Genomic DNA, 26,275 nt, shown 5'->3' with positions numbered 1-26,275 from the left:
GACCTGACTCGCCGAGTCTAAGAACAGACTCGCCGAGCACACGACAAACTTCATCCAACTCGACGAGTTGTTCATCCAACTCGCCGAGTTCATGCCCATCTTCATCTGACTCGACGAGCTGCTCATCCCACTCGTCGAGTTCCTCCTCATCTTCAAGCTACTCGCCGAGTCCACTCGAAGGACTCGTCGAGTCCACTGAGATCCACCTACATGCAGAGGACTTCCGAGTCATGCATGAGCTCCAAACTATAGATCTACCCTCCCCAAGCCTACTTCCCACGTAAAGTTGCAACCTTTACGTGTAGAGAGTGAGATCTAGGCAAAATACACCCATAGCTAGGGTTTAGGACCAAGAGACTCCAATTTCCACCCAATGGCTGATACTTTATGGGATTACATACCAAAATAAACATGGATCTGAGGTAGCAACCTCAGATCTGGACCTCAAGCTCAAGATTGGTCTTAAACATGGCTTAAAAGCCCCAAAACTCATAACCAAGGAAAAATATGGAGGAGGGCAACGAATTGATACCTTCCAATGCTCTGAAATGCTTCCCAAACTTCAGATCCAAGGCCACTCCCTGATGCTTCAAGGATTCCCACTCCTTCTTCTTCCTTAAACCCACTCAAAAATGGCTAGAAGCTTGAATGAACACAATGGGGGCTTAAGGTGCGGCGTTCTGGGTGCAAGAGGCTGTAAAGGAGCCCTAGGAAGAAGATTAAGATGCTTAAATAGGCTCCAAGCCCCGGATTTAGGGTTTTCCTCGCACAGACCAGACTCGCCGAGTCCACTTGGCCGACTCGTCGAGTTGGTCACTTTCTTATCGACCCGGATCCCGCTCCGACTCGCCGAGTCCTTCCTTTGACTCGTCGAGTCCCCCTTAAATTTAGGGTTTCCTTCACTTTCTTGGCTTTCAAAATCCTGGGTGTTACAACTCTCCCCCACTTAAACTGAACTTCGTCCTCGAAGTTTACCATGGCCCACCGCCTGTGATCTGCCTCCAATTCCCAACACCAGCCGCCTACCTGCGCTGGTCTTCCACCCGGTCCAATTAATCTACTGATATCTGAGTTACCGGACTCCCACCGGTCACTACACTCCATCACAATCTCCTAGTCGCTCCCAGCGACTCCTGAAGATACTTCGACTATCTATAACTGTTCTATCCATTCTGCCGCTCATACTGAAACGATGCTGCCGGAACCAACTTGCTTATCTCCCATCTGATTACTCAACTCCTACTAACTCGAGCCTTCCGTCCTGAAAGAAAAGCTACCTGCCTAGCTATCCTTACAGATCACTTACACTTGGCAGAAGGCTCAACTGATCCTGCTGAGAGAGACTTGCCATTTCCAAATCGACCAACTATACCATCAGCACTTGCATTCCAACACAAATACTAATACTGTCCAAAATTATGAAACTTTCCAAACACTAAACTGCCTGCAATACTGAACATGCCTGCAACTCTAAACTGCCTGAAACGCTGAACCGACTGAAACACCGAACTGACTGAAACACTGAGCTCCAACCCAACTGTGGAGTCAAAGGACTCCTCACTTAGTCGCTTCCACGACTTCTGAACGAAATCTTCCTCTGGGACTAGCTTCCACTAGTTATCCTGTCACTGTGGCTCTAGCAACCTTCCGATCCAACCGATCGGGTCCATACGTCACATCCTGACATCATCAATTCCACGACTAACAACCTGATGGCTCCCAGACTGACGGTATCCCTTAACATATCCGAACCCCAACGATCCACTGCTACTCTGATCTCATAACTGATGTAACGATCTATAGCCAAAATTGCTGACTTAGCCATATTTGAACCATTTGGGAAATCCGAAATCTAACCCGTGGATTCCCAAATCCTCACTGCTGCACCCGAACTGATGGGTATTACTGCTTTCCCGCGTCTAACACGCGCTCATGCTACCTACCAATCTGATAAAAGGTTGTGACTACGCTCGCGGACTTACAACTCTCTAATACTATCTGGCTGCTAGTGGATGCTACGGCTACCCCCGCAGACTTACAACACCACTACTGCTATCTCGAGAACATCCTGACTATCCCTAGTCCCGCTAGTGATTCCTCATCCTGATTTCTAAAAAGACAGTCCTTAGACTTTGAATTCTGCATCATCCTCTACATCTTATATCCTTGATATACTTAGCGCTTCGTTGAGGAATCCTTCGGCTTGGTTCCCAAACCAACCGTCTACTAATCCAGATACAAGAAGCTATCGTTGGGAAGTTTCCAAACTCCCAACTCCTGAATTTACACAACCCTGCATGCTGACTCTGACATTGGCTACTAGTACGAAAACATCTCTTGCTAACCGCTCTCAGGATCCTCATTCCGATTCACTTGAGCCCTTACAGGTGGTCCTCTAATCCTGGATTCTCAACCAGCTTCTAACCATCTCGATTACATGAACTAACTGCTGGGAAAAGTTCTCGAACTCCTAATTCTGAACTTCTCAATCCATCCATCACTGTGCTACTACCATTTCTTCTTAGAGGTCGCGCACTCATTCTGAGTCTACGAGACTCTTATCCATATATACCCGGAGGGTTCTCCCCCACTTCGATCCTGCTTACCCCTTGCTGCTTCACACTCAAGAGAGATCCCGATCTTTGCTGCCATTCCATAATCATTCTGCTAAGGAACCCAAGCCTGCCATAGCTAGGGATCTAACCAATTCCATCTCTAACACTATGCCACTCCGAACTAGCGAGACGCACCAAATCCCTTCCAAGCATGCTACAATTACCGCAACCTAGATAACCCGTTCTATTGGGGAGCAACCGCTGACTATCAATCTAAAACCAAGGTATGCAAATGGCATATAACTCATTCACAGCAGGTAGCATAATACTCATAGATACATGCTTACTAACATCGATGCAATACCATAACCATAGAGTTACTACAAAGGAAGGAATTCAACAACATACCTGAGATCTAGTGCGGCTCGATCTTGACTTCCTGTGAAACGATGGGTGCCTGACCCTGAACTCTCTCCACCACCAAGACGGGACAGCGAGACCTGAAATGACCCGGCTGATGACAATGAAAACATCTCTGATCCTGCTTACAATCCCGATACACATGCCCCCTTTCCCCGCACTTGAAACACCTGAACTTGTGACAAGCAAACCCATGAGTTCCTCCACACTTACCACACACCACTAGGTCCTCTTGACCTTCAGCGCCCAAGTCAGCTGAGTAGGACTCCACACTTCTCCCCAATCTCCCTGCGGCACATGCTCGCTTCCTTTTTCCGAGTTGCCCAACCAAACCAATCTCCTGCTCCTGAGTGACCCCGACTACCCCATCAACCGCATGAAGAGCAGCTGGTTGTCCCTGGAACTTAACGGCCAAACGACCAGTGACCCGCTCAATGATGTTGGGTAACTCCTCACGAATGACTAGCGAAACCTCATTAGACACCCAATCATGCAAGGGTCTCTCCCGGAGGCAGGGTGCCCCACTCACTCCTGACCCCTGATGGCAAAAGTCAGAAATGGAATCCCCCTCCTCGGATGGATCTCCGATCTCCCTGATGGATCCCTGAACTCCATAAGATTCGGGACCTAGACGAGCCCCAATCTGTCCTGAAACTAACCCGGCCTTAAAGGCCTCAAGATGACTGTCCATGAGCTCCACAATGGCCTCTCTAACCGAACCGAAAATCACTGGAGTCTGATCAATGATGTTGTGCGTAATCTCTGCGGAAATGAAATCCCTCATCTGATCATCAAGCTGCCCGGCTCTGAAGCCCGAGCCAGACCCCTCCTCGACACCTGAACTGCTAACTGGTATCTCGCGCAACGCCACCATGCTGAAAATATAACAAAATCCTGATCAATTTACATACTACTGCTGAGGAATTTCTCACTCACTACCCCATTCCTGGTTTCGTCTTGGCCCCTCTTGAATCGAGTACGGATCCTCTGCTTTCAGTAGTATGGGCCCCTACTACCTTCCACATCTATCCATACTTTCCTCAAGAGTTACCTCAACTCCACACAGTCCCCTTTACTCTTTTACTGATCTCTGCTACTCTCATCCTAGGCTTGCCCTAGGGAACCTCTGACTCTACCCAAACAGTCCTCAGCTGCTGAAGGCCCCCTAGTGATGCCAATTAGTCACCACCTGAATACCATCACATGTGACGAGGCTCGGATAATCCTTCAAGGAAGAGATTCGTCCCTACAACGGTTGGACTCAGACAAGAGCTGCGCAGTAGGGCCAAATCCAACACTCTGAGATTATTCAACCCTGATCATATGTGATGTGATGTATTCACCTAATGGCTAACTCCCATCACTCAGAGTCTCACAAAGCACAAAGCAAGCAGCATTCGGATAAAGGAGACATACTCAGGCAAAACTATTCTCATAACGAGAAACTACACTAGCATACAATGTTAAGCTCGTGCTACCAGGCATAACCTAAACAGGCTATCCTACTGCTGTCTACTCAATACTAGCATGCAATTCTCATAAAACTGAACACATAAAGCAGGCACATAAGGCATCATCCTAGATCCTTAGTCCTATTCTAGCATGCTGTTCTACTGAAGCTGGAGCTGAAACTGAAACTGAAACCGATACTGATAATCATAATATAACTTGTATGGGTAAATTGGGAGTACTTACTTGAGCTCGGCTGATTGCATGCACCACACCTTTTTCTCTTTTCAAAACTCTTTTTGCCTTTTCTAAAATTGTTTTCTTTTCTCAAAATTCTTTTGTAATTACGATTTTTCTTTTGAAAACTATATACCATTTCCTTAGTTTGAGTTCAGACACACTCAGGAGTGCGCCCGAATCCCTCAAACCAAGGCTCTGATACCAACTTGTAACGACCCAAAAATCATGACTAAAAATTTTCTTTTAAACATTACTAAAAATAGATTTATAACAACGTATCATAAGTCAAACATAACTTTTGAGTATTAAATTCAAAACATAATATCATTATCAGAGTCAAACATTCCCAGGCTAACTGACTATGGTGTGTGCTCTGCAATCTTCCCGAGCTCCTCTTTTGAAAACCGAGTACCTGAAACCAAAACTGAAAACCGTAAGCACTAAGCTTAGTGAGCTCCCCCAATCTACAACATACTTCACAAAAACATATAAAGCACATATTGGGCCTTGCCCACTGCATCGAACCGAAGTCCGGACTAACTGGGGCCTTGCCCCCTGCATCGGACCGAAGTCCGGAATCTGACTGGGACCTTGTCCCCTGCATCGGACCGAAGTCCGGGCTAACTGGGGCCTTGCCCCCTGCATCGGACCGAAGTCCGGACTAACTGGGACCTTGTCCCCTGCATCGGACCGAAGTCCGGGCTAACTGGGGCCTTGCCCCCTGCATCGGACCGAAGTCCGGACTAACTGGGACCTTGTCCCCTGCATCGGACCGAAGTCCGGGCTAACTGGGGCCTTGCCCCCTGCATCGGACCGAAGTCCGGACTAACTGAACAGAACATAACATAAACATATCAACTAGCATGAACACACGTATACTGCATACTACTTCGGGCCGTAGCCCGGAACACATAACACATAAATCCTGTCTGAGCCACGAAGGCATCAAACATACTAACTACTATATCAGATCAACATCCGAAAACTACTGCTAGCTAAACGGGCCGGCATTGTGGCCTTAGACCCGTTCCTACTGGAAGGAAACTCACCTGAACTGCTGAGCTCTGCTGATAAACCTCTGGCTGCTACTCAACAATCCCCTGAACCGCTGCTCCTCTAGCTCTCCGAGCTATCAATATACATATAACACTTAGTCTGACAGTCAACTAAGTCGACTCTGGTCAAAGTCAACCTTCCAGGTCAACCCTACTCGCCGAGTCACCCTGCTGACTCGCCGAGTCCATAAATCCAGAGTCCTTCCACTCGCGACTCTACTCGCCGAGTCAGCCCCTGACTCGCCGAGTTTACTGATTCTCGATTCCTATCCTGACCAACTCACTGAGTCCTGGCTTGACTCGCTGACTCGAGTCTTAACTCGAAGGGTTTGGGACCACTCGACCTGACTCGCCGAGTCTAAGAACAGACTCGCCGAGCACACGACAAACTTCATCCAACTCGACGAGTTGTTCATCCAACTCGCCGAGTTCATGCCCATCTTCATCTGACTCGACGAGCTGCTCATCCCACTCGTCGAGTTCCTCCTCATCTTCAAGCTACTCGCCGAGTCCACTCGAAGGACTCGTCGAGTCCACTGAGATCCACCTACATGCAGAGGACTTCCGAGTCATGCATGAGCTCCAAACTATAGATCTACCCTCCCCAAGCCTACTTCCCACGTAAAGTTGAAACCTTTACGTGTAGAGAGTGAGATCTAGGCAAAATACACCCATAGCTAGGGTTTAGGACCAAGAGACTCCAATTTCCACCCAATGGCTGATACTTTATGGGATTACATACCAAAATAAACATGGATCTGAGGTAGCAACCTCAGATCTGGACCTCAAGCTCAAGATTGGTCTTAAACATGGCTTAAAAGCCCCAAAACTCATAACCAAGGAAAAATATGGAGGAGGGCAACGAATTGATACCTTCCAATGCTCTGAAATGCTTCCCAAACTTCAGATCCAAGGCCACTCCCTGATGCTTCAAGGATTCCCACTCCTTCTTCTTCCTTAAACCCACTCAAAAATGGCTAGAAGCTTGAATGAACACAATGGGGGCTTAAGGTGCGGCGTTCTGGGTGCAAGAGGCTGTAAAGGAGCCCTAGGAAGAAGATTAAGATGCTTAAATAGGCTCCAAGCCCCGGATTTAGGGTTTTCCTCGCACAGACCAGACTCGCCGAGTCCACTTGGCCGACTCGTCGAGTTGGTCACTTTCTTATCGACCCGGATCCCGCTCCGACTCGCCGAGTCCTTCCTTTGACTCGTCGAGTCCCCCTTAAATTTAGGGTTTCCTTCACTTTCTTGGCTTTCAAAATCCTGGGTGTTACAACACCACTCCATGCTTCTTGTGGTGTCATGTTTGATAGAGCTTTAGTTTCACTTCTATTTAGCACATAGAAACTCCAGCATGTTGCTTCAGCCTAGAACATTTTAGGCATATTCTTGGCTGAAAGAAGAGTTACCACCATGTTGATTATTGTTCTGTTCTTCCGCTCTGCAACCCCATTTTGTTGTGGGGTAAAACTAGTGGTTATCTGTCTTCTGTTACCATGTTCACTACAATACTTGTCAAAGTCCTTAGAAAGGTATTCTCCTCCTCTATCCGTTCTAAGAGCCTTCACCACCTTCCCAGTTTCAATTTCTACTTTGTTCTTGAAGTCTTTGAAGCTTTCGAAGGCTTGTGATTTCTCTGTTAGCAAATAGACCCAACCTTTGCGACTAAAGTCATCAATAAAACTCAAGAAGTACTTCTTGCCTGTATGGGATGCTGGAGTGATTGGTCCACAAACGTCCAAGTGTACCAACTCTAGGATTTCTTTCGCACTCCATGAGCTCATCTTTGGTATGGCCTCTCTTGTCAGTTTTCCCATCATACAATCTCCACATACTGAAGTATCAATGACAAACTTGGCTAGATCACACACCATGCCTTTGTTTTGAAGAAACTTTAAACTAGTTTTACTTATGTGCCCCAACCTTTCATGTCATAGCTTGGCCACATCATCATCACTAGAGTATAAGCAACCTTCTGTATTCTGCTCTTCATCTTCATTTGTATCCTCACTGAGTGGATACATACGATTTGTGCTTATACCTGATTGAAAGATCAAGCCTTTATCTGGATGAAATACTTTACAAACATCAGATTGAAACATAAAGGATATACCCTTTTGTTGCAATTGCCCAATGCTAAGGAGATTGCTCTTTAGATCTGGAACCTAGTACACATCCCTTATCACATAAGTTGCACCATTCAACCCAAGCTTTACATCTCCCTTTCCTTCCACAGTCATCCGAGTGTTGTTGCCTAGCTTTATAGTGTTTGAAAAACCTTGATCAAAGCCCACAAACCTTTCTTTGTTTCCACACATATGATTTGAACATCCATAATCTAGGAACCACAATAGTCCTTTGTCTTCATTACTTGATTTCACCATGAACACGCCCTGTTCTTCTTCACTTCCTTCAATCATAAGCATGACTTCTTCATTTTCTTTGAACCCTGTATAGTTTGCTTCTTTTGAATTAGGGCATTCATAAGAATAATGCCCTAATTTATGACAATTGTAACATTCAATTGTTTCTTTGTTTACTGACTGTTGACCTCTACTGTGGCTCCTTCCTCTGAAGTTTGATCGACCTCTGCCACGCCATTTAGAGTTAGGACTGCTCCCTATATCAGCCTTTAGTGCGTGTTCTTCTTCCCTTTCATTCTTCTTGAACTTTTGCTCATGGACGATTAAAGTGCTCTGCAATTCTTCTATAGACATCTGTTCAATGTCCTTTGATTCTTCAATAGACACCACTACAAACATGTATTTTTTAGTTAGGGTTTGAAGAATTTTCTCCATAATCTTGACATTTGTCATTTCTTCTCCATTGCTTCTCATCTGATTAGAGATTGTCAAAACCCTACCAAAGTATTCAAGTATGGTTTCATTTGTCTTCATCTCTAAGACTTCAAAATCTCTACGGAGCTTCTGCAACATGGATTTCTTAACACGATCATTCCCTGCAAACCTTTTCTTCATTGATTCCCAGACAACCTTGGATGTTCTTCGGTCGAGGATTTACTCAAACGTGACACGGTCAATTGCTTGGTACATGTAATGTTTAACCTGCAAGTCCTTCATTCTCAGTTCTTCCAATTTCTTCTTCTCCGCCTCACTCTGCGCAACACCCACTACTGGCTCTCTAATGCCTGGATCGATTAGGTTCCAAACCTGTTTTGCACGCATCAAAATTTTCCATTATCTCACTCCAATGTCCGTAATGACCATCCAAGACAGGCACTTTTCAACTTATCATCATTCATCTCGCTTCCCTCCTCTTAGTGATCTGAATTTCGCTTTGATACCAAATGAAAGATTTTATTCACTGGTAATCATTGAACTTCAATATCATTAAACTAAGCCAAAGTGGCATTAAATACTAGAAATTACAAAGAGATAACAAACTATAGCTAGTAACAAGGAAAAGCTAGAAAAACGAAAATAACTTAAGACTCGGTATTATCACGTGTGCAAATCCCCACGTGACTTGACCCAGCCAGCTTTATTTGAATTCTTTTATTCTTAAGCTAAAGACATCTAAACTCCATCAACCTAATGCTACGATAACATTATCCATTTTTGAAACTATGATCAAACAGTGATAGCCCTTCGTTTTAATTTAATTTTGTCATTATCCAATAAAAAATAATATTATGAGTGATAAGATAAGATGAACTTTTTGCATTTAGTCTAAGGACACCTTTATTTGTTTATTTTTTCATTTTTTTTTTTGAAATGAAACTTCCCTAACGAAGGTTTTCGGGCCAACTTTTGCATACCGACTAATCACCGTTGTAAACATGAGACTTTGCCTCATGTCCTAGAGTCTCTGTAAGCGAACCTCCATAGCCACAAGGGACACCTTTACTTGAGTTAAACGAAGATGATATGGAGTTTAATGAAATTAAATAATATTATTAGTGATAAGGTGGACATAAGATTTGGTTAAGACCATGAATGATCCAGACTAGGGATGAGTTATAAAACTGGAAAACCGGAACCGGTATAACCGGAAAATGCTTAAATGGTCCGGATATTGGGTTTAAAAAAATAGTCTTATCCGGGTTCCGGGTACGGGCCCAATGGGTCCATGTATGTTGGGTATTAGAACCGGATTTGTGGAAAAAAAACGGAACCGATTTAGTGGACTAGGGAACTGGAATTTGAGAGTTACTCAAAAAATTTAGCTACTGATGAATTGTTGATCGACGATAAGGGCTATTAAAAAAAATATGATCCTCTCCTGCTATCGACATCAACTAGAAACACAAAACCAATCTCGTTTTTTACATATGTTGTATTAAAACAAAACATGTACATAAAAAAGAAAAAAGAAATTAAAAAAAGATGTAGGTAACTGGAAAGGGTTTTCACATGTGAAAAATAAGTGTTTGATAAGTGGACTTTTTCAACTAGTTAAGAAAGAAAGTGAAAGAAAAAAAAACTATGTTTTACATACTAAATAGATAACTGGATAAAAGTTAAATTTGGTTTCATAGAAATATTGGATGGAAGAAAACTAAAACTTTAGTAGTAAAAAACCTTCACATATATTGGTTGTAGGATCTAATTAACTTTTATTATATAGCAACATATGACATAGTTATTGGTTCATGTTTTATTTATGTTTGAAAATCACAAAAATGGACTAGTTTGTACATATTTGTCTCATTTTAAAAATAAGAAAGATATGGTAAAAAAAAATAGTACAGAAAAATAAATAAATGTTTTTCAAAACCACATAAATGATAAATTTGAAGTTTATTTTATAATAATTTGATAATATGATAGGTTCACAATTTATTTTTTCTTTGATTTTCCATGAGTATCGCGATCACTATTCCGGGTTTCCGGTTTCACTTCCGGGTTGCTAGTTATTTCTGGGTCTAATACACAATTCCGGTTTCAATTATCAATTTTCAGTTCCAATCGGTTCCATACCCATTTTATCCGGTCTGATACCCGGAACCGAACCGGAACCGGTTCCTATATACCGGTCCAATTCCCGGTTTTTATAATCTATCAATTCCGGTTTTCGGGTTTTCCGGGTCCTGATCATCAGGCCCGAGTTGGACCCACTTTCATCCCTGATCTAGACAACGAAATAGTTATTAGGACAAAATAGTTATTTTTATATTAATTTGAAATAAAATTTATTACTATTTCTTAATTAATAGTAACAATATATTTATTTACAACAAAAATACAAATCATATCGAAAAAACAATAGCATACAATACATGATCCCGTAAATTGTTGGGTAAATGGTCGGGTTCGAGAGAAAAGACCTAAGTCCATTCCATGGACCATTGGAACCGAAAGTTGAAATCGAAAGCTGCAGAAAAGAAAAGCATCAGTAAAGTTACAACAGCCGTTGTGGAGTAGGAGTGTAGGACGCAACTGAAGTTGAGTTTCGTCAAAACAGAACTGGAAATGGACAGCAGCGAAGAAGAAGACGATTTCCCATCTATTGAATCGGTCACTCCACAATCCAAGATCGACACCGTCTTTCAATCTAAAACCGAAAAGGTATCAAATCCTTGTCTGTGAATCATTATCCTTACATATTTTCAACTTTTTTTAAATGTTTCCTTGTAAGTTCACAATCTGTTAGAATTGTTACAGTCGAATGCGTTACAACGACAAAAGGAAACCTAAAAACGGAGAAATCTTATGTTAATACTTGAATTGTGAGTACATTTAGGCTTTAATTTTAGAAGCCTCGAGTTGATTCTGATCGTAGGATGATTACATTATATTTATGCATCATTATTGTATCTCAAGCGCAATCATTTTTGAAGGATTAATAGTTCTTATGCGTATATATGTGAAGCTCTGTGCAGATTTGTGAAATCCTTTGGCATTCTACTGATTGAGTTTCCTACTAAATTTCTGATTTTTGCAATCTTAAATGTTGTTATAAATATGTAAAACTTCCTTTAGGAGTTTAAGAGGCAAGTAGGTATCACATTTGTGCAACACTTAAAGGTGGTACTCCTCAATGACAGAAGTAGGATATGTATATATTCAAGAATCATGGTAAAGTTAAACGATGAATTTCTCTGTATTTTTTAATATGAAGATGAATCACATGGCATTTTAGTTTATAAACAGATCATATCTTATTTTCAGACTACCACTTGTAAGATCCAAGTTCTTCTGAACTCTTAGCATTTTCAGTTATTAATCCATCTAGGAAACAACACATTATTAATTGTCTGATCAAGCTGAATAGCTTTTGGTGAGGTTGATGCTTAAATTGTAAACAAGGTTTCAAATCTTTGCTGAATTACTCAGTTCAAGTATGTTACATGTATGAAAAATTAATTTGTTTAAGTAATAATTGTTTGTTTTGTGAATGTTTACAGTTTGAAATCTACATGTTTCTTTATACAGTTTTGTAATTGGCTACATTTTTTTCTTTTATTTGCAGGGCATTAGAAAGCTCTGTTTTGAGCTTCTTGATTTGAAGGATGCAGTAGAGAATCTATGTGGCAACACTCAATCCAAATACTTAGCTTTTCTGAGGTAATATTCCCTCACTTCCCTTTTGTTTCTCTCCTTTTCCCTCTTATCTTAAACACATCTTAACATAAATTCAAAATCTTTTAAGCATTCATTCTAATTTCCACTTATTCAAAGGTTATCCGATGAGGTTGTGGAAATGGAGCATGAACTCAACGACCTAAGAAAGAACATCTCTGCACAAGGAATCCTCATACAAGACTTACTAAGTGGGGTCCACCATGAACTGAGTGAATGGAGTAAAGCCAACAACACTGAGAAACTTCAAAAAGACACCGAATTCGACTTCCCAAATGAATCACAAGATGAAAAAAGATCATCTTTAGAAAATATAGACCTTCTTCTAGCTGAACATAAAGTAGAAGAAGCCATAGAAGCACTAGAAACAGAAGAAAGAAAACACCCTGACCTTAAAACCTCATCTGATTCATTATCCAATGAATTTTCAAAACGAAAATCTTTAATTGAAAATCAACTTGTTGACATCATCGAACAAACCGATTTAAAAGTAGCAGTTTTGGGTCTACTAAAGCTAGGAAAAGGTCCTCTTGCACATAATCTTTTTCTCAAATCAAAAGCTGCCCGACTTCAAAAAAGTATCCAAATCTTTCTCCCATCCTGCCCGTGCTACCCGGAAACATTTCCGGCCACTTTATCCAACATTATCTTTTCCACAATCTCATCAACAACCAAAGAAATGGGAACAATATTTGGAGATGATTTACTCTACAACAACCGACTTGTTCAATGGGCAGAAAGGGAAATTGAATTATTTGTGAAATTGGTTAAAGAAAACGCCCCTTCTTCAGAAACTGTTTCAGCTTTACATGCTGCAAGTGTTTGTGTTCAGGCTAGTTTGAATCACTGCTCAGTGTTGGAATCACAAGGGCTAAAGTTGTCAAAAGTGCTTTTAGTGCTTTTGGAGCCTTACATTGAAGAGGTTCTTGAATTGAATTTTAGAAGAGCAAGAAAATTAGTTTTTGATTTTTCAGGAAATGATGAGATGTTGCCATTGTCACCTCGCCTTGCCTCTCCTTTGTCTACTTTTGCTATATCTTCTGATGGAATGCTTGTTGATAGTGGGACCCGTTTCATCTTCATGGTCAAAGTGAGTTGACTTTATTTGAATGCAAGAAATATCAATGCACTAATTTACTTTCATTATATTATTTGTTTATGATTTTTACAGGATATAGTGGAGCAACTAACACGCCTAGTCATCCTACACTTTGGAGGAAATATTTTAACAAGAATTCTAAAACTTTTTGATCAATACATGGATGAACTCATAAAAGCTTTACCTGAACCTTCTGAAGATGACAGTTTAGTGGAGTTAAAAGAAGCAGTGCCTTTTAAAGCCGAAACAGATTCCCAACAACTTGCCCTTTTGGGAACTGCATTCACCATTGCAGAAGAGCTGTTACCGATGGTTATGTCAAGAATATGGAGTGTTTTAAATGAAAGCAAGGAAGCAGGAAATGACAATACTGCCCCTCTGTTGAATAATGCTATAGATTATAAGGACTGGAGAAAGCAGCTTCAGCATTCACTGGATAAGCTTAGAGATCATTTCTGTAGACAATATGTGTTGAATTTTATATATTCAAGAGATGGGAAAACACGCCCCGATGCAAATATTTATTTATGTGGTGAAGGTGATGATCTTAATTGGAATTCTGATCCTTTGCCTTCCTTGCCCTTCCAGGTAATTTTGTAATTAATGGAAACATTTTTGTCACATTCTTTTGAGTTGTGGTGTTAACATGGATTTATGCAGGCATTATTTGGAAAGCTGCAGCAGTTAGCAACAGTTGCTGGAGATGTGTTACTTGGGAAAGAAAAGATACAGAAAGTGTTGCTTGCAAGGCTAACTGAAACTGTTGTGATGTGGGTGATGTCTAATGAAGAGGATTTTTGGGGTGTTTTAGAAAATGAAGTGGCAAAACTTCAACCACAAGGATTGCAACAGGTAACTAGTTAAGGGCTAAATGCAAGAAATAGCAAAAGAAATAACTAATTCTACATTTTTTTTTTCTTGTAGTTGATTCTTGATATGCATTTTACTGTTGAAATTGCGCGTTTTGCTGGTTACCCTTCAAGAAATGTGCACCAAATGGCATCATCTATAATTGCTCGTGCTATCAGAACATTCTCAGGCAGAGGTCTAAACCAACAAAGGTAATAAGGGTATATAAGTAATTTTACTTTGAAAAATATACCCAGTTATTGTAAGTGCATTGCTATTTCTTGCATACAACCCTAATTTTTTTAATCTCACCAGTGCACTGCCTGAGGATGAATGGTTTGTTGAAACTGCAAAGGCTGCAATAAACAAACTGTTGATGGGAGGTGATGGATCTGATACTTCTGAAATCGATGAAGACCATATAATCTTACATGATGATGAGGATGATGATGATGAAGATGATGATGAGTTACATGATGAAGTGATCTCAGATTCTGATGGATCTCCATCTTCTTTGTCCACAATTACAACATCCGAGTCGTTTGCTTCTGCAGAAAGTCAAATGTTGGATAGTCTCTCGGACTTTACAGATCCTGAATCATGAATTATTTAGTGATGTCTAGGATTAGAATTTGAAGTTTGAGTGTAATATTTTACTAAAAGTAAGTTGTGGTTTAATTTGGAAATTCCATGGTAGCAAGTTATTATGCTCTTTCATAGAACACATCTCATTAAGGCTATTTTCATTTATGCGAACCAGGAGGGCATTAATGTCTTTTGTAGAAGCAAGAGATTGAGAGTGAGTGCATGTCCCAACTCTTTCCTCATTTTTTGGTAGGATAAATAATTGCACTTATTATCCCATTGACATGGTCAAATAGATACAAAACATACTACTATATGTTCGATTCTCTCTCATGTAAGACTCAGGATGTTTAAAATGTGTTTTTTATATGCGATAAAGACAACTAAGAGAATATACAAACTTCTAGTGCTATTTTCTATGTTAGTTGCATTTGCTAGAAATCAAGAGCAATTATATGTCCCATCTTAACACTCCAAAATAGAGTGGTTTCAGATTTATATCTCACAAGCTTCAACCTTAAGATGACATGTCGTTCAAAAAATAATGTGAATATCATGTTAAATAATTTGGATATTGGTAAAACATCACATTCCATGTTATGAAAACATAATAAACTCTAATATTCAAATTAATATATTTGAAAAGAAGTCACAAGATAGATGTGCATTTCACAAAATATAGTGGTCTCTGGTTTAAATCTCACAAGCTTCAATCTTAAGAACTCTAAATGCCTTGGCATTAAATATTAATGGGTGGTTATTGCATATTTTAAGTATAAAATTAGGTATCATAGATATGCATTTCACATCATATTATCCTATATTGACAATTTGACATTAAAACTTTTTGAAAAAATACTGGTAGATGCATATTTGTTGTTATCTTAACAATAAAGTTCATCTTCAATGCAATTTGGATTTGATAAAGGGCTAAATAGTAAATAAATATCTGGTGCGAAGTCAAACAAAAATGTGGAAGAACCACACACGCAAAGAAGGAAAGGATGATGCTAAGCTACGGCGCGTCTACGTCATCTTTCCGTCTTCCTCAAACCGTGACGTTCTGTACTTACAGCAACTCTCATCATCCGACCACCACACACGGTGGTGAATCGCATCCGGTGGTAACAAGACGGACTTTATCTCTTCTCGCAACAGCAACGGCGACGGTGACCGCTGCAGCGTTTTCAGTTCCAATTTTGTTTTGCGACTCTTCCGTTCGTTGCTCAGAATCCGCCGCCGCCGCAGCTACTCCTCAATTCTCCGAACTACCTGAATCTGGAGGTGTGAAGGCGCTGGATCTTCGAATTGGTGATGGCGATTCTCCCGTCAATGGCGATCAGGTTTCACTTTTCACTTTGTTTTTTTTTTTTTTTTTCTGAATTCATTCCGAGATTTTTTTTTTCTTTTCAAACTGCTTATAAAGTTCCTACACAGGTTGCGATTCATTACTACGGACGATTAGCTGCTAAGCAGGGATGGCGGTTTGATTCAACATACGACCACAAAGATGAAACCGGTGAACCACTTCCCTTCATCTTCACTGTTGGTTCAGGCAAAGTAAGTATCAGTCGATTTCTCTTTCTATTTGATTCTGTTCGATTACTTGTGATTTCAACAGTGATTTGTTAACCTAATTCAGGTGATAGCAGGGATTGAAGCAGCTGTTAGATCCATGAAAGCGGGAGGTATTCGTCGTGTCATCATCCCCCCATCAGAAGGATATCAAAACATGTCTCAGGAGCCCGTTCCACCAGATGTAAGCTTTCCAAACCCATAATAGCAATATACTTACATTTCTTTTACATCTCTACTTTGTTATTATTATAAGTAGAAATAAAATACATTGCTATTATTGATAAAAAAATGTAAGTATGTTGACTTATTTATCTTTTTTTTTTGTTTAAAGTTTTTTGATAGGCAAAGGCTGTTCACTACCATTTTTAATCCTACACGCCTTGCAAATGGAGAAGGCTCTACCTTGGGGATTCTCATTTTTGACATTGAACTTGTCAATGTAAAGCACCTTTAAATTGTTGTAATTTAGTTTGAAAATTGTATATTTATGTATATTCCTGCTAAGTTCAGGGAGCATTTTGTTAAAAAACTGTATGTTTGTGTATACGTAAGTTTCAATGTGTAGACGTAGGTTTCAATATGTGGTATATAGATATAAAGGACATCCATGAAAAGAATGTTATGTTACTGGTAAAAAAAATCATAGATATACAATCAACAAACCATGAGAAAATAAGCAAATATTATTGGATTGGAGCGGAATAAATACTTTAAAATGCCATATAAAAGTACAAAAACAAAACAAGTGTCTTAATCTTAAATATCATCTCGAATTCAATGAATTTTTCAAACTCTCCCATGTAAGAACACCTTCAGGATGAATATGAACAAAATATTTCACAAATCTCGCATCCGAACACGCCAAAATAGTGCTCAAAGACAGCTTCGGCTTCGCAGCACCTCTCTCCAAAAGCCACAAATACATTGAAAATCTTAAATTAATCCTCTGAATATCATAACACAAATATGAGGGAAATGCCACTACAGCTTCCAATGGATACCCTAATCGATTCTGCAAACAATCAATCTTTTTCTCAAGTAAATCTTTTGTCTGATTTAATACTGAAGGTGCCCTTTTGATCATACTGGAGACCACATTATAATCAAGTCCAGCTTCCACTAAACAATCAAATCTTTCCTGTAATTGACTCCCTCTACCCCTAAACTTTCTAAGAGCTTTCGATAATTCATCAGAGTTTTCAATGTACCCCAATCTCAACAAAAAGTTTTTCCTTTCCACAATCGTGTTAGAATCTTGGTTATCGATTGTTTTACTATTACTACCCAAAGTCACCAGTTTCATAGGATCTTTCTTGATTGCTTGACATAATTCATCTTGTTGTAGCTTCAAACTGTTCATTACAGTAATCGGACATTTTAAAGAAGTGGACCCGAGAATTTCCATATGGGTAGTCACGATTCCCGCGATTCTTTCTGTTTCCATTCCGATTTCGGTTAAAAAACAGACAGCTGTCCATAGATTCTTGGCACATTTTGATGATAGAATTTGGGGGTTTTTCAAGAAAAGGTCGTATATTTGGTTCATTTTGAGCCCTAGTTTAAGTAATTGTGCTACAAGGATGTAAATTTGTTTACCTGAGCCTTCAAAGAGTAATGCAGGGTTACCTGTGAATAAAATTTCCATCTGTTTATCGTTGTATCCCACTTGAACAAGAAAACTCATGGTGTCCAGCATTCTGTCCCAATTCAAAGTTGTTCTTTCAGAGATATTAGTACCAATCCATTCACTTCCAAATCCAAATCTTTTGAGCTTTTCAAGAACAACAAGAAAGTTATTATCAGTAAGTCCAACTAAAAGTGAAGGGCAGCATGTTACGAGTTTGATAACAGTTGATTTACTCAATCCCAATTCCTCATAGGATTTAAGTTTCTTCAGTAATACTCCATGCTCGTATTCGAATATCTCTTTTGTTTCCTTATACATTTTGCCAATTTTGATTCTGGGAATCCCGTAGCCACAAAGAGCATGGAAATTGTCAAGTAGAAGAGAATCATCTCCCAAAAAGATTAATGATTTGGGAAGTAATGATGGGTACTCAGAAGGGGGTAGACCTAAACTCTCCAAGAAAGGTTCGAATTCATTGATGGGATTATACCGAAAGTACTTTGATAATGCTCGTGATACATCTTGATCGTTGTCAACCACTGATAGCAGGTTTTGGATGAAATTAGGGGAGTTCTTGCTGATGTGTTCTGCATCGGTGAAATGGAAGCCTCGAGTGAAATGTAGATAATCAAAAAGTGCAGTTTGTGCCTCTGTTCTTACCACCCGTGAAATTCGATTTCCATTGACAGGAGCTTGTGATGGATGTGAACAAACGACGCTAGCTTTTACTCGAATTGTGGGTTCTGATATGCAAAAGTGTCGTCTTTTGAATGATACGAAAGATAGCCCGGTTCCAGTACAGGCATTTTTACAAACAGTTGGTGAGCAAAGCAGATGATGCAGTTCAGAAATCATGTCGGAGTTCCAAATTCGACGATTACTTATCCCGCGAATCAGCATAGCAAAGTTCACACTACCCAGAAATAATTCTGTAAAAGAACAAGAGGGTATTCACAAATTTATTCAATGTCTAGCTTTCTCATATGGGTTTTGAGTTAAAAAGTAGGCAAATTCAAATTAATAGAGCACAAAAGCAGTGGAATCAAGATCACTTACATGACATTTTGTTTCTTCAGTTGAATCTCGAATGTAATGCCCATTAGATTGCGTAATCTGATGAGGTGAGAAGAGTTGCGATGGAGGATTCTCCTAAAGCCCTTCTTTAGGGGTTTTTTTCGGCTTATATACTAAAATTACGCACGCACCCTCTACATTATGGCTTACTTTAAAAGACCCCTTTATAAAAACCAAATTATGTATTGGACCCCTAACGTTTCTTAATTTACATTATGACACTAAAAGATTTTCTTTTGAAAACTCATTTGTATTTGTTTGTTGATTATTTTCTACTTTTATTCAATATAAGTGTGATATGGCAATACAAACTCACATAATTATAAAACTAATTGGAAAATATAAAACTAATAAAATATAAATCATAAATTTCAAATAACATTTAATTTAAAAAAAAATAACAAGACTAATATATAACATCAACATTTAAAAAAAATACCATAGGTGTTGGATATGTAGGCATTTATATTTTGCAATATGTTTCATTTATCAACATTCCAATTTCCATACAAATTTACCATTCTACACTATATTTAATCATTTATTAAAAGCAAATCATCCATTATAGACTTGATAAAGCTTCAATTTTTTAGATTCTCATTGTCCATGTCTTCTATATTTTCCCTAAAGAAACAAACACCCGACAGGAAAATTTCCGATCATACATTCACCTTTGATTTTTTTCAACAATTTCAAATGCACTAAAAGAAAATGGCTTCACCGAGTGTATTCATTATAACAATCATCACTTATAACAGAAACAAATCTCTCAAGCCATGGCAGCTGGTCAAGGTCCTTGATAGTGTTATCAAGATACGAGCCGCCATCATCTGGCGGCAAAGATGGCGGTTCATGGTGGTCACCAAGGCTAAAACCACCACCTTCAAGAAATCTTTGAATCAATGCAAGTTGTGATCTTTCTTGATCAGAATAAGCATCTGTCATGTTTGAAAGTGAACCAAAAGACTCCCATGCCCATTCCTCAAACTGCTGTGAAGGGTCGGAATGAGAAGTTGGGGTGAGGGTATTTTCGTCATTTTCTTCTTCTTCTTCTTCCTCTTCCTCTTCCTCTTCACCCCATATTGCACATTCACTTGCATCCATCTCCTCTAACAATGTGTACAAGGCAACGGGAAGAAACACTTTGCATTCAAGGGTAGAAATGTAATTCCTACAGTTCGGGATTGGGCACCTAATGGGAACCTCAAATGACCGAACTTTTTCATCAACATGTGCTTTCATACAACAAGAACAGAATTTATGTGAACATTTCAATGTGATCATCATGGGTGTTGGTTTATCTTCACAACAAAGTACAAAATTTTCAACCGTTTGATCATCTTTGGTATCATGAACAATCCCGATTGCCACTTTTGCTAGATGCAAAGGGTACTTGAGATTGACATCATGAACATGTTTTAGAACAAAATGTTCAAGATTTTCAACATGTTCAAGTATTTTTTGCTTCAATGCCATGAGAAGTGGATTCTTGAGGGTAGAATCATTTGTAATCTGCCAAAAAAACATGGGTTAGATGCGGAAATAGCAATCTACTTTCAATGATTTGTTTATCATTGCTTCCAATTATAGCACTGTACTTTGAAAAATCTATAAACTGTTGCAATGTTATCCAAATACACAACAAATTTCTTTGTTATAATTGGGTAGATTTTTCAAAAAATAATGTCCTTAAGAAAAAAGTTATAGGTACAACGCTATAATTGGGAAGATTTTTCAAAAGCAGTTGTTCTTAGGTAAAAGAATCTGCTCACCTGATCAAATAAGTTCTGGGAATCGGTAAACGCATATACCCCTTTGATGTTATGTCGAATTGCTTCAGATAAACCATCCATTAAAGCTAAATATTCAGCTACTTCTTCAACGACAAAGAATTCAAGTCTTTTCTGAACATGAATCGAAGGAAGCTTGTTAGGTCGTTCCATGATCACTCCAATTCCAGAAACCCCCGATTCATTTCCAGGCTTTGAAATCGATACACCCTTGAAGAACATTCGAACCGAAAATTCATCAAGCTCGTAATCACCATTCTTTGACTCCAATTCCGCAATTTCTTCAAGTTTCTCCTCATCTGAACAACAACTTCGAAATTCATCTTCATCGTCTTCGAATTTCGACACAATTTTATCCTCCATTTCCAGCTGTCAAGTTCGAATTCTGTAAAATATAAACAGAATCAATCAAAGCAAGTTAATGATCAGTAACATGCAAAGGATATATGATTTGAAAACATATAAAATTTTAGAAAGAAGGTGAAGTAAAGTGAAGCTTCCATACATGTGTAATGATGGATTTGGTACTGAATTCATAAACAAATCGTTAATCGTTCGCTGAAGAATAATTTTTTTATCTGATTCACAGCAAAGCACTGGACTCGGATAATCTGTTTATAATAAGAACCCTAATCTGACAAAATCTGTTGCTTGTGGCTACACACAGACCACTTTTACTGTATAATCATAATAAAACCCCACAAAGAATAAACAAATCAGAAAGTTCAAAATCCGATTTCTCGCGCTGGGGAAAGGAATAGAATCCTCGATTACTGTTAGAGTTTTGGCGTAATATGGAAGCGAAATGATATGCTCCATTTTTTTTATGGATATGAATATTTACTTCCATACAGCTCATGTATATAAATCGCAATATCTTATCTCATTTATGTGAAAATAAGTGAGCTCAAATTGTGTTTTGTAATCGAAGTATTAAATTTGTAGCGAATACTGGAAAAAAAATAATTAGCAAATTTAATTAAAAAGAAAAAGAAACGATAGTGACCTCGCCCTAACATATACCAAAAAATACCTATATATTTTAAAGCTAAATCAATTATTTATGAGAGAAAATAAAGGACAAATCGAGTCTTTTTTTCCTTATGTTTTGCCAAGATATAGTCGGATGAGTTTTCTTAGGATATGAGTTGGGTTGTTTGTTTTTTTTATCTTCAGATGTTTTTGGTCTTTTCTGTAAACAGACCACGTTTAGACATTAGATTTTGTAGACTTTTTATTTTTTTTAAGAGTACAAACCCAAAAAGTGAAGATGGTATACCTAAAACAATCTGTGCGTCTTATTTTTTGCGCAGATATGGACCAGAGTCTTTAAATCTCTTCAGACATCTTCTAGTCTAAAAAACATATATATCTTTTTTTTAAACTTAGATTTATTCCAATTTTATCTATTATAAACAATTTTTAATAAAAACGTTACTATACTAAAAAAAATTTACGACACAATCATGACATTTTTGATAAATTTATAAATAAAAATTTAATTACAATAAGGTCGTTGGAGCTATTTATATAGACATGAAAAAAAATCTTAATATTATCTTATATTTTTTATGCCAAATTTTATAAAACATTATTTAATATAGTATTATTCATTTCTTAGGAAAAACATTTATGCTAAATTTTTAATTGATTTAATTGAAAAGGTAAAATAAAAATTTAGAAAATTTTCATTTAGTTTATTTATACCTTTACGACCATAATTTGTTGGTTTTTATAAAATATATACGTTAATCCGTACCATTTTATTTTTACTTTTTATATAATAATACATAAAAGTTGATCCACATATTAATTATCTATAATGTAGTAATTAAATTATTGAAAAACTCTTTTAAGTTTTTTTAATAAGTTTAATTAGATCTTAGTTTACTCTAACAGCCTGAAGATGTTAAAAAACAAAAAGTCTTCTTTTTTCATACTACAAACGTTTGATCCACCTTTTTTACTGCAGATGTGGTCCGCAAAACTGCAGACATTTTACCTCAGAAAAAACAAATAGCGCCTTAAAGTAGGCGGAGTGGCATCGGTGAGACTAGGCAAAAGCCCACGCCAACTCGACATGCTGAGTTCGGTGGCCAAAATTGGTAACATCTAGCCAATGAGAGAGAGAGTGTGTGTGAGCCATTTATCAATTTCAAAACACTATTCGTTTTTTACCCATTTTTTGACATTTTTTTTAATTCAAAATTTACCCTTCTTTTCAACCTACGTAAATATCATTCACTACCATACATAATTCCAAACTCAACCACAATTCCAACCTCAATCTCAATCCCAACCTCAAATGCAATTCCAATCTCAAGTCCAATCACAAATGAAAAATGACTTCAATTTTATTATCTTCCCAACTCGCCATTCCAATTCCAATTCCAAACCCAAACCTAATTCCAAACTCAATCACAACCCGAAGTTGTACCCAAAATGGATTCTGATATGGAAGCGACTCGGCCAGAACCTAATAAAACATGAAAAACACCTCTCAAGCAATGGACGACGGTGAAAGAAACGGTGTTGGATCGTGCGTAGGTAGATGTTTCGAAAGATCCGAGGGTCGGTGTTGTGACATGCTCTTCATGGAAATAGAATGCTAGATGATTGATCGTACCTCGATGTTTTTCCTGAGAACACAACACAAAAAGATCGTTAAAGGACATCCGGGTGTTCACCCAGGATGTCGCTCTGACGATTAATTTAGTTTTCTCGAGAGAGAGAGTTTTATGGTAAATTTAGTGAGGAAGAAGACGGATCCTTTTCTTCAGCTGGAAGAGATCCTTTTATACCTGTTTACTAATAGATCGTAGGGACCTTGTCCAGTGAGTGTCATACGTGGCCTCCTCTCACTGGGAGTATTATGCCCACGCTAACTAACTGCCAGGTGACGTTAGTTATGGGTGTCACCTAGTCTTTTTGTCACGCCCTAATTGGTCGTGAGTGAATGAGAAGATCACAGGGAATATTCTTTCCTCGTGAGGGAAAGTGAATTGTCACCCCAATGTTGGCTCACTTGGGCCAAGGCCAGGTCTTCGCCAGGGTTCTGGCGTGATAACGTCTCAGTTATGCTTTTCGTTATATTTAATGTGGCCGCACAAGGTAACGTTAACAAGTCCCTTAGGCCAGTAGGCTTTTGCGTTAATGACATATCAGAGTCATTCTGGTCTACTCACAGACACGTGGCAGGCTGCTACTGATATCGTATGCGGTTGTCAGGGAGAAATTACCGTTCTTCGATAGTTTCATCATGAAACCGTTTACTACCACTTTAGTGGCATTTAAACCTCTGTCATTCCTTGCATTCCCTCCTTACCTTCTGCCTTTCTTTCTTTGTCTTCTTGCCCCAAAGAATCCTTTTAACCTTTTCTTTACACTCTTCAATGGCTACTGCACGTTCCTTGGGATGAGATCTTACTGCCGAGGAGTGGGAATCTTTCCAGTTCCGATTCGGGTTCGTCCCCGAACACGGAGTGCAAATCCCCCTTTCTGATGCATTACTTTACAGCCTTCTCGAGGGCAAAGTCGGTATTCTGATCACCCTATTTGAAGCGGTTCTACGTTTTCCTACTACATACTTCTTCAATTTGGTTATCTGGGAGTATGGGTTTTCCGTGAGAAAGTTGACCCCTATTGCTATAAACAAGATAGTGGGTTTTGAACTTCTCTGTTACGTCCTAGGGCACCTGCCAACTATTCCGACATTCAAGCACTTCTTTAATGCTTCCACTCAGTCGGGGACTCATACCCTTTTCTTTTCGGCGGGGAGTCCCTACCCTTATTCATGACAAAAAGTCCAAGAAGAACTGGCAGGAGAAGTTTATGTGGGTGAATGACGACCTTGTGGTGCTTAGCTACCGAAGGAATAAGGTGTATGTGGATCATGCTCCAACACTTTTTGGTGCTGATAAAGAAATGGCCGATGACCTGGAGAAGATCAGCACTAATGAAGAGGACTGGATCGACTGATTCTTGGCTACCGGGAGAATGAGCGCCGCTTGGAGGGTTTGAGGGAAAATGCCTGAGTTTTTCGTCGAGAAAGAAGGTACAATGTTTGTCCTTCTGTTTTCTCTTGTCCTCCTCCTCCCCCCTTTTTTTCTTTTTAGTTGGAGTAACCCTTGAAAATGGGTAATCTTTACTAACCGTTGTTATCTTTGATCTGTTACCAGGTGTGGAGGAGGTTATATCCATGGAGAAAGCTCTTCAAGGTCTATCCGACGGTGAACTTCAATTTCACGACGTCGATCTTGTAGAGACTCTTCCACCCCCTATTTATGGTCAAGGAATCAAGGCTACCGTCGACTTAGAAGGTACTACTGGTGTCAGCGAGGATCTATACTTGCAGGGCGTCATTGTTACTGGCGCGTCTTAGAAAGATCCTGCTCCTTCCGGGTCCCCAAGGAGTCTCCGCCATGTCAAGAGGCGCTTTACTTTTCTGGAAGCCTCTTCTGATGGTTGTGCCAAGACAGCTAGCGTCGAGCCCCCTTTCCACAAGAAGCGTAATCTGAGTTTCTTGCTAGGGGGTTCCAAGAGTTCCACCCGTGCCCCAGATGGAAGTCCTCTGGAACTGATGGAGGGAGCGCACAACAGGGCAACTGAACCACCCAGTCATTCAGAGGAAGAAAACATCAACATGACCAACCCCGATCCTTCTTTTGGAGGAGATGAGGCAGAGACCGGGCCTTCGACTTCCCAATGTCTCGTATCAACTACTTCTAGGAAGGCATGAACTATTCCTCCTTTAGCAGGGGCTCACTCGGATGCTTACAAACCATCTTGGAATATAACCCCCATAGACCTAGTATCTGTTGGAATAGTGTCTAAGCTCGTAACTATATTTGGTATGTACTTGACCCGGTTGTGCATGATCCTTTTGGGTTGCCTTCTCCAAAGCAACTTGACAAGGTAATTTAAAGAGAAAGAGAGAATATTATGGTTTATTGATATATTATAAGAATAATATATTAAAGGAGAAATCATATTTATTTAATTAGTATTGGTCATAAATTAATTAGGAATTAATTTGGTGACTAAAAGAGATTAACTAAATAACGGGGTATAAACTGTCAAATGTATGATAGTTAAGTTTTGGACTAAGGAAACCTAATGGATCAAAGGGTGAACGAAATTATGATGGGGATCCATCAAAATTTCGTCCATAGGCCTTATTCCAGAAGGTTCTATGGGTTGCTTGGTCAATAAGCTGTCAATTAGGGTTTTGACTGAAACCCTAGCAACCAGCAATATAAATAAGACCCCTAAAGTATTGAAATCGGCTACCACTTGATTCTAAGAGAACCCTAGGACGATTTCTATCCTCTCTCACCCTCTCTCATATTGCCTTCTTGTTTGTGGGGTTTGTGAACCATTAGAGGAGTTACATTTGTGACTCTAAGCTCAAGA

At 39.2% G+C, this 26,275-nt stretch overlaps 4 protein-coding genes across 4 annotated transcripts; 2 read left to right on the top strand and 2 right to left on the bottom strand.

The window, feature by feature from the left end:
• The first annotated feature begins 10,970 nt into the window (after positions 1-10,970).
• Positions 10,971-14,965, top strand: LOC111900148 (exocyst complex component EXO84C). Its single transcript, XM_023896019.3, has 7 exons — positions 10,971-11,247; positions 12,152-12,246; positions 12,361-13,351; positions 13,433-13,948; positions 14,021-14,212; positions 14,285-14,421; positions 14,525-14,965. The coding sequence occupies exons 1-7, from the start codon at positions 11,152-11,154 to the stop codon at positions 14,811-14,813; spliced, it is 2,316 nt and encodes a 771-aa protein (XP_023751787.2). The 5' UTR covers positions 10,971-11,151; the 3' UTR covers positions 14,814-14,965.
• A 776-nt stretch (positions 14,966-15,741) lies between these two features.
• On the top strand, positions 15,742-16,916 carry LOC111900147 (peptidyl-prolyl cis-trans isomerase FKBP17-1, chloroplastic). Its single transcript, XM_023896017.3, has 4 exons — positions 15,742-16,137; positions 16,232-16,354; positions 16,437-16,553; positions 16,704-16,916. Exons 1-4 carry the CDS (start codon positions 15,799-15,801, stop codon positions 16,824-16,826), a joined length of 702 nt encoding a protein of 233 aa, XP_023751785.1. The 5' UTR covers positions 15,742-15,798; the 3' UTR covers positions 16,827-16,916.
• A 121-nt stretch (positions 16,917-17,037) lies between these two features.
• Positions 17,038-19,212, bottom strand: LOC111900146 (transcription termination factor MTEF18, mitochondrial). The gene is made up of 2 exons (XM_023896016.3): positions 19,056-19,212; positions 17,038-18,928 (listed from the first exon to the last, which is right to left on the bottom strand). The coding sequence occupies exon 2, from the start codon at positions 18,897-18,899 to the stop codon at positions 17,136-17,138; it is 1,764 nt and encodes a 587-aa protein (XP_023751784.1). The 5' UTR covers positions 18,900-18,928; positions 19,056-19,212; the 3' UTR covers positions 17,038-17,135.
• A 401-nt stretch (positions 19,213-19,613) lies between these two features.
• Positions 19,614-21,743, bottom strand: LOC111900145 (uncharacterized). The gene is made up of 3 exons (XM_023896015.3): positions 21,369-21,743; positions 20,846-21,248; positions 19,614-20,585 (listed from the first exon to the last, which is right to left on the bottom strand). The coding sequence occupies exons 2-3, from the start codon at positions 21,224-21,226 to the stop codon at positions 19,791-19,793; spliced, it is 1,176 nt and encodes a 391-aa protein (XP_023751783.1). The 5' UTR covers positions 21,227-21,248; positions 21,369-21,743; the 3' UTR covers positions 19,614-19,790.
• Between the last annotated feature and the right edge of the window lie 4,532 nt (positions 21,744-26,275).

Source organism: Lactuca sativa, chromosome 8 (assembly GCF_002870075.4).
Source record: "Lactuca sativa cultivar Salinas chromosome 8, Lsat_Salinas_v11, whole genome shotgun sequence".
NCBI classification, from domain to species: Eukaryota; Viridiplantae; Streptophyta; class Magnoliopsida; order Asterales; family Asteraceae; genus Lactuca; species Lactuca sativa.
Note: the sequence above shows the minus strand (reverse complement) of the source record. Positions and strands in the feature narration are given on the sequence as shown.

What these genes read in the sequence shown, in the direction of transcription:
- LOC111900148 (XM_023896019.3), top strand. Translation starts at nt 11,152, where the DNA reads ATGGACAGCAGCGAAGAAGAAGACGATTTCCCATCTATTGAATCGGTC. An exon ending in AAATACTTAGCTTTTCTGAG is followed by an intron (nt 12,247 to 12,360) that starts GTAATATTCCCT and finishes ACTTATTCAAAG; the next exon opens with GTTATCCGATGAGGTTGTGG. An exon ending in AGAGGTCTAAACCAACAAAG is followed by an intron (nt 14,422 to 14,524) that starts GTAATAAGGGTA and finishes TAATCTCACCAG; the next exon opens with TGCACTGCCTGAGGATGAAT.
- LOC111900147 (XM_023896017.3), top strand. Translation starts at nt 15,799, where the DNA reads ATGATGCTAAGCTACGGCGCGTCTACGTCATCTTTCCGTCTTCCTCAA. An exon ending in CTCCCGTCAATGGCGATCAG is followed by an intron (nt 16,138 to 16,231) that starts GTTTCACTTTTC and finishes GTTCCTACACAG; the next exon opens with GTTGCGATTCATTACTACGG. An exon ending in AGGAGCCCGTTCCACCAGAT is followed by an intron (nt 16,554 to 16,703) that starts GTAAGCTTTCCA and finishes TTTTGTTTAAAG; the next exon opens with TTTTTTGATAGGCAAAGGCT.
- LOC111900146 (XM_023896016.3), bottom strand. Translation starts at nt 18,899, where the DNA reads ATGCTGATTCGCGGGATAAGTAATCGTCGAATTTGGAACTCCGACATG.
- LOC111900145 (XM_023896015.3), bottom strand. Translation starts at nt 21,226, where the DNA reads ATGGAGGATAAAATTGTGTCGAAATTCGAAGACGATGAAGATGAATTT. An exon ending in CCCAGAACTTATTTGATCAG is followed by an intron (nt 20,586 to 20,845) that starts GTGAGCAGATTC and finishes TTTTTTTGGCAG; the next exon opens with ATTACAAATGATTCTACCCT.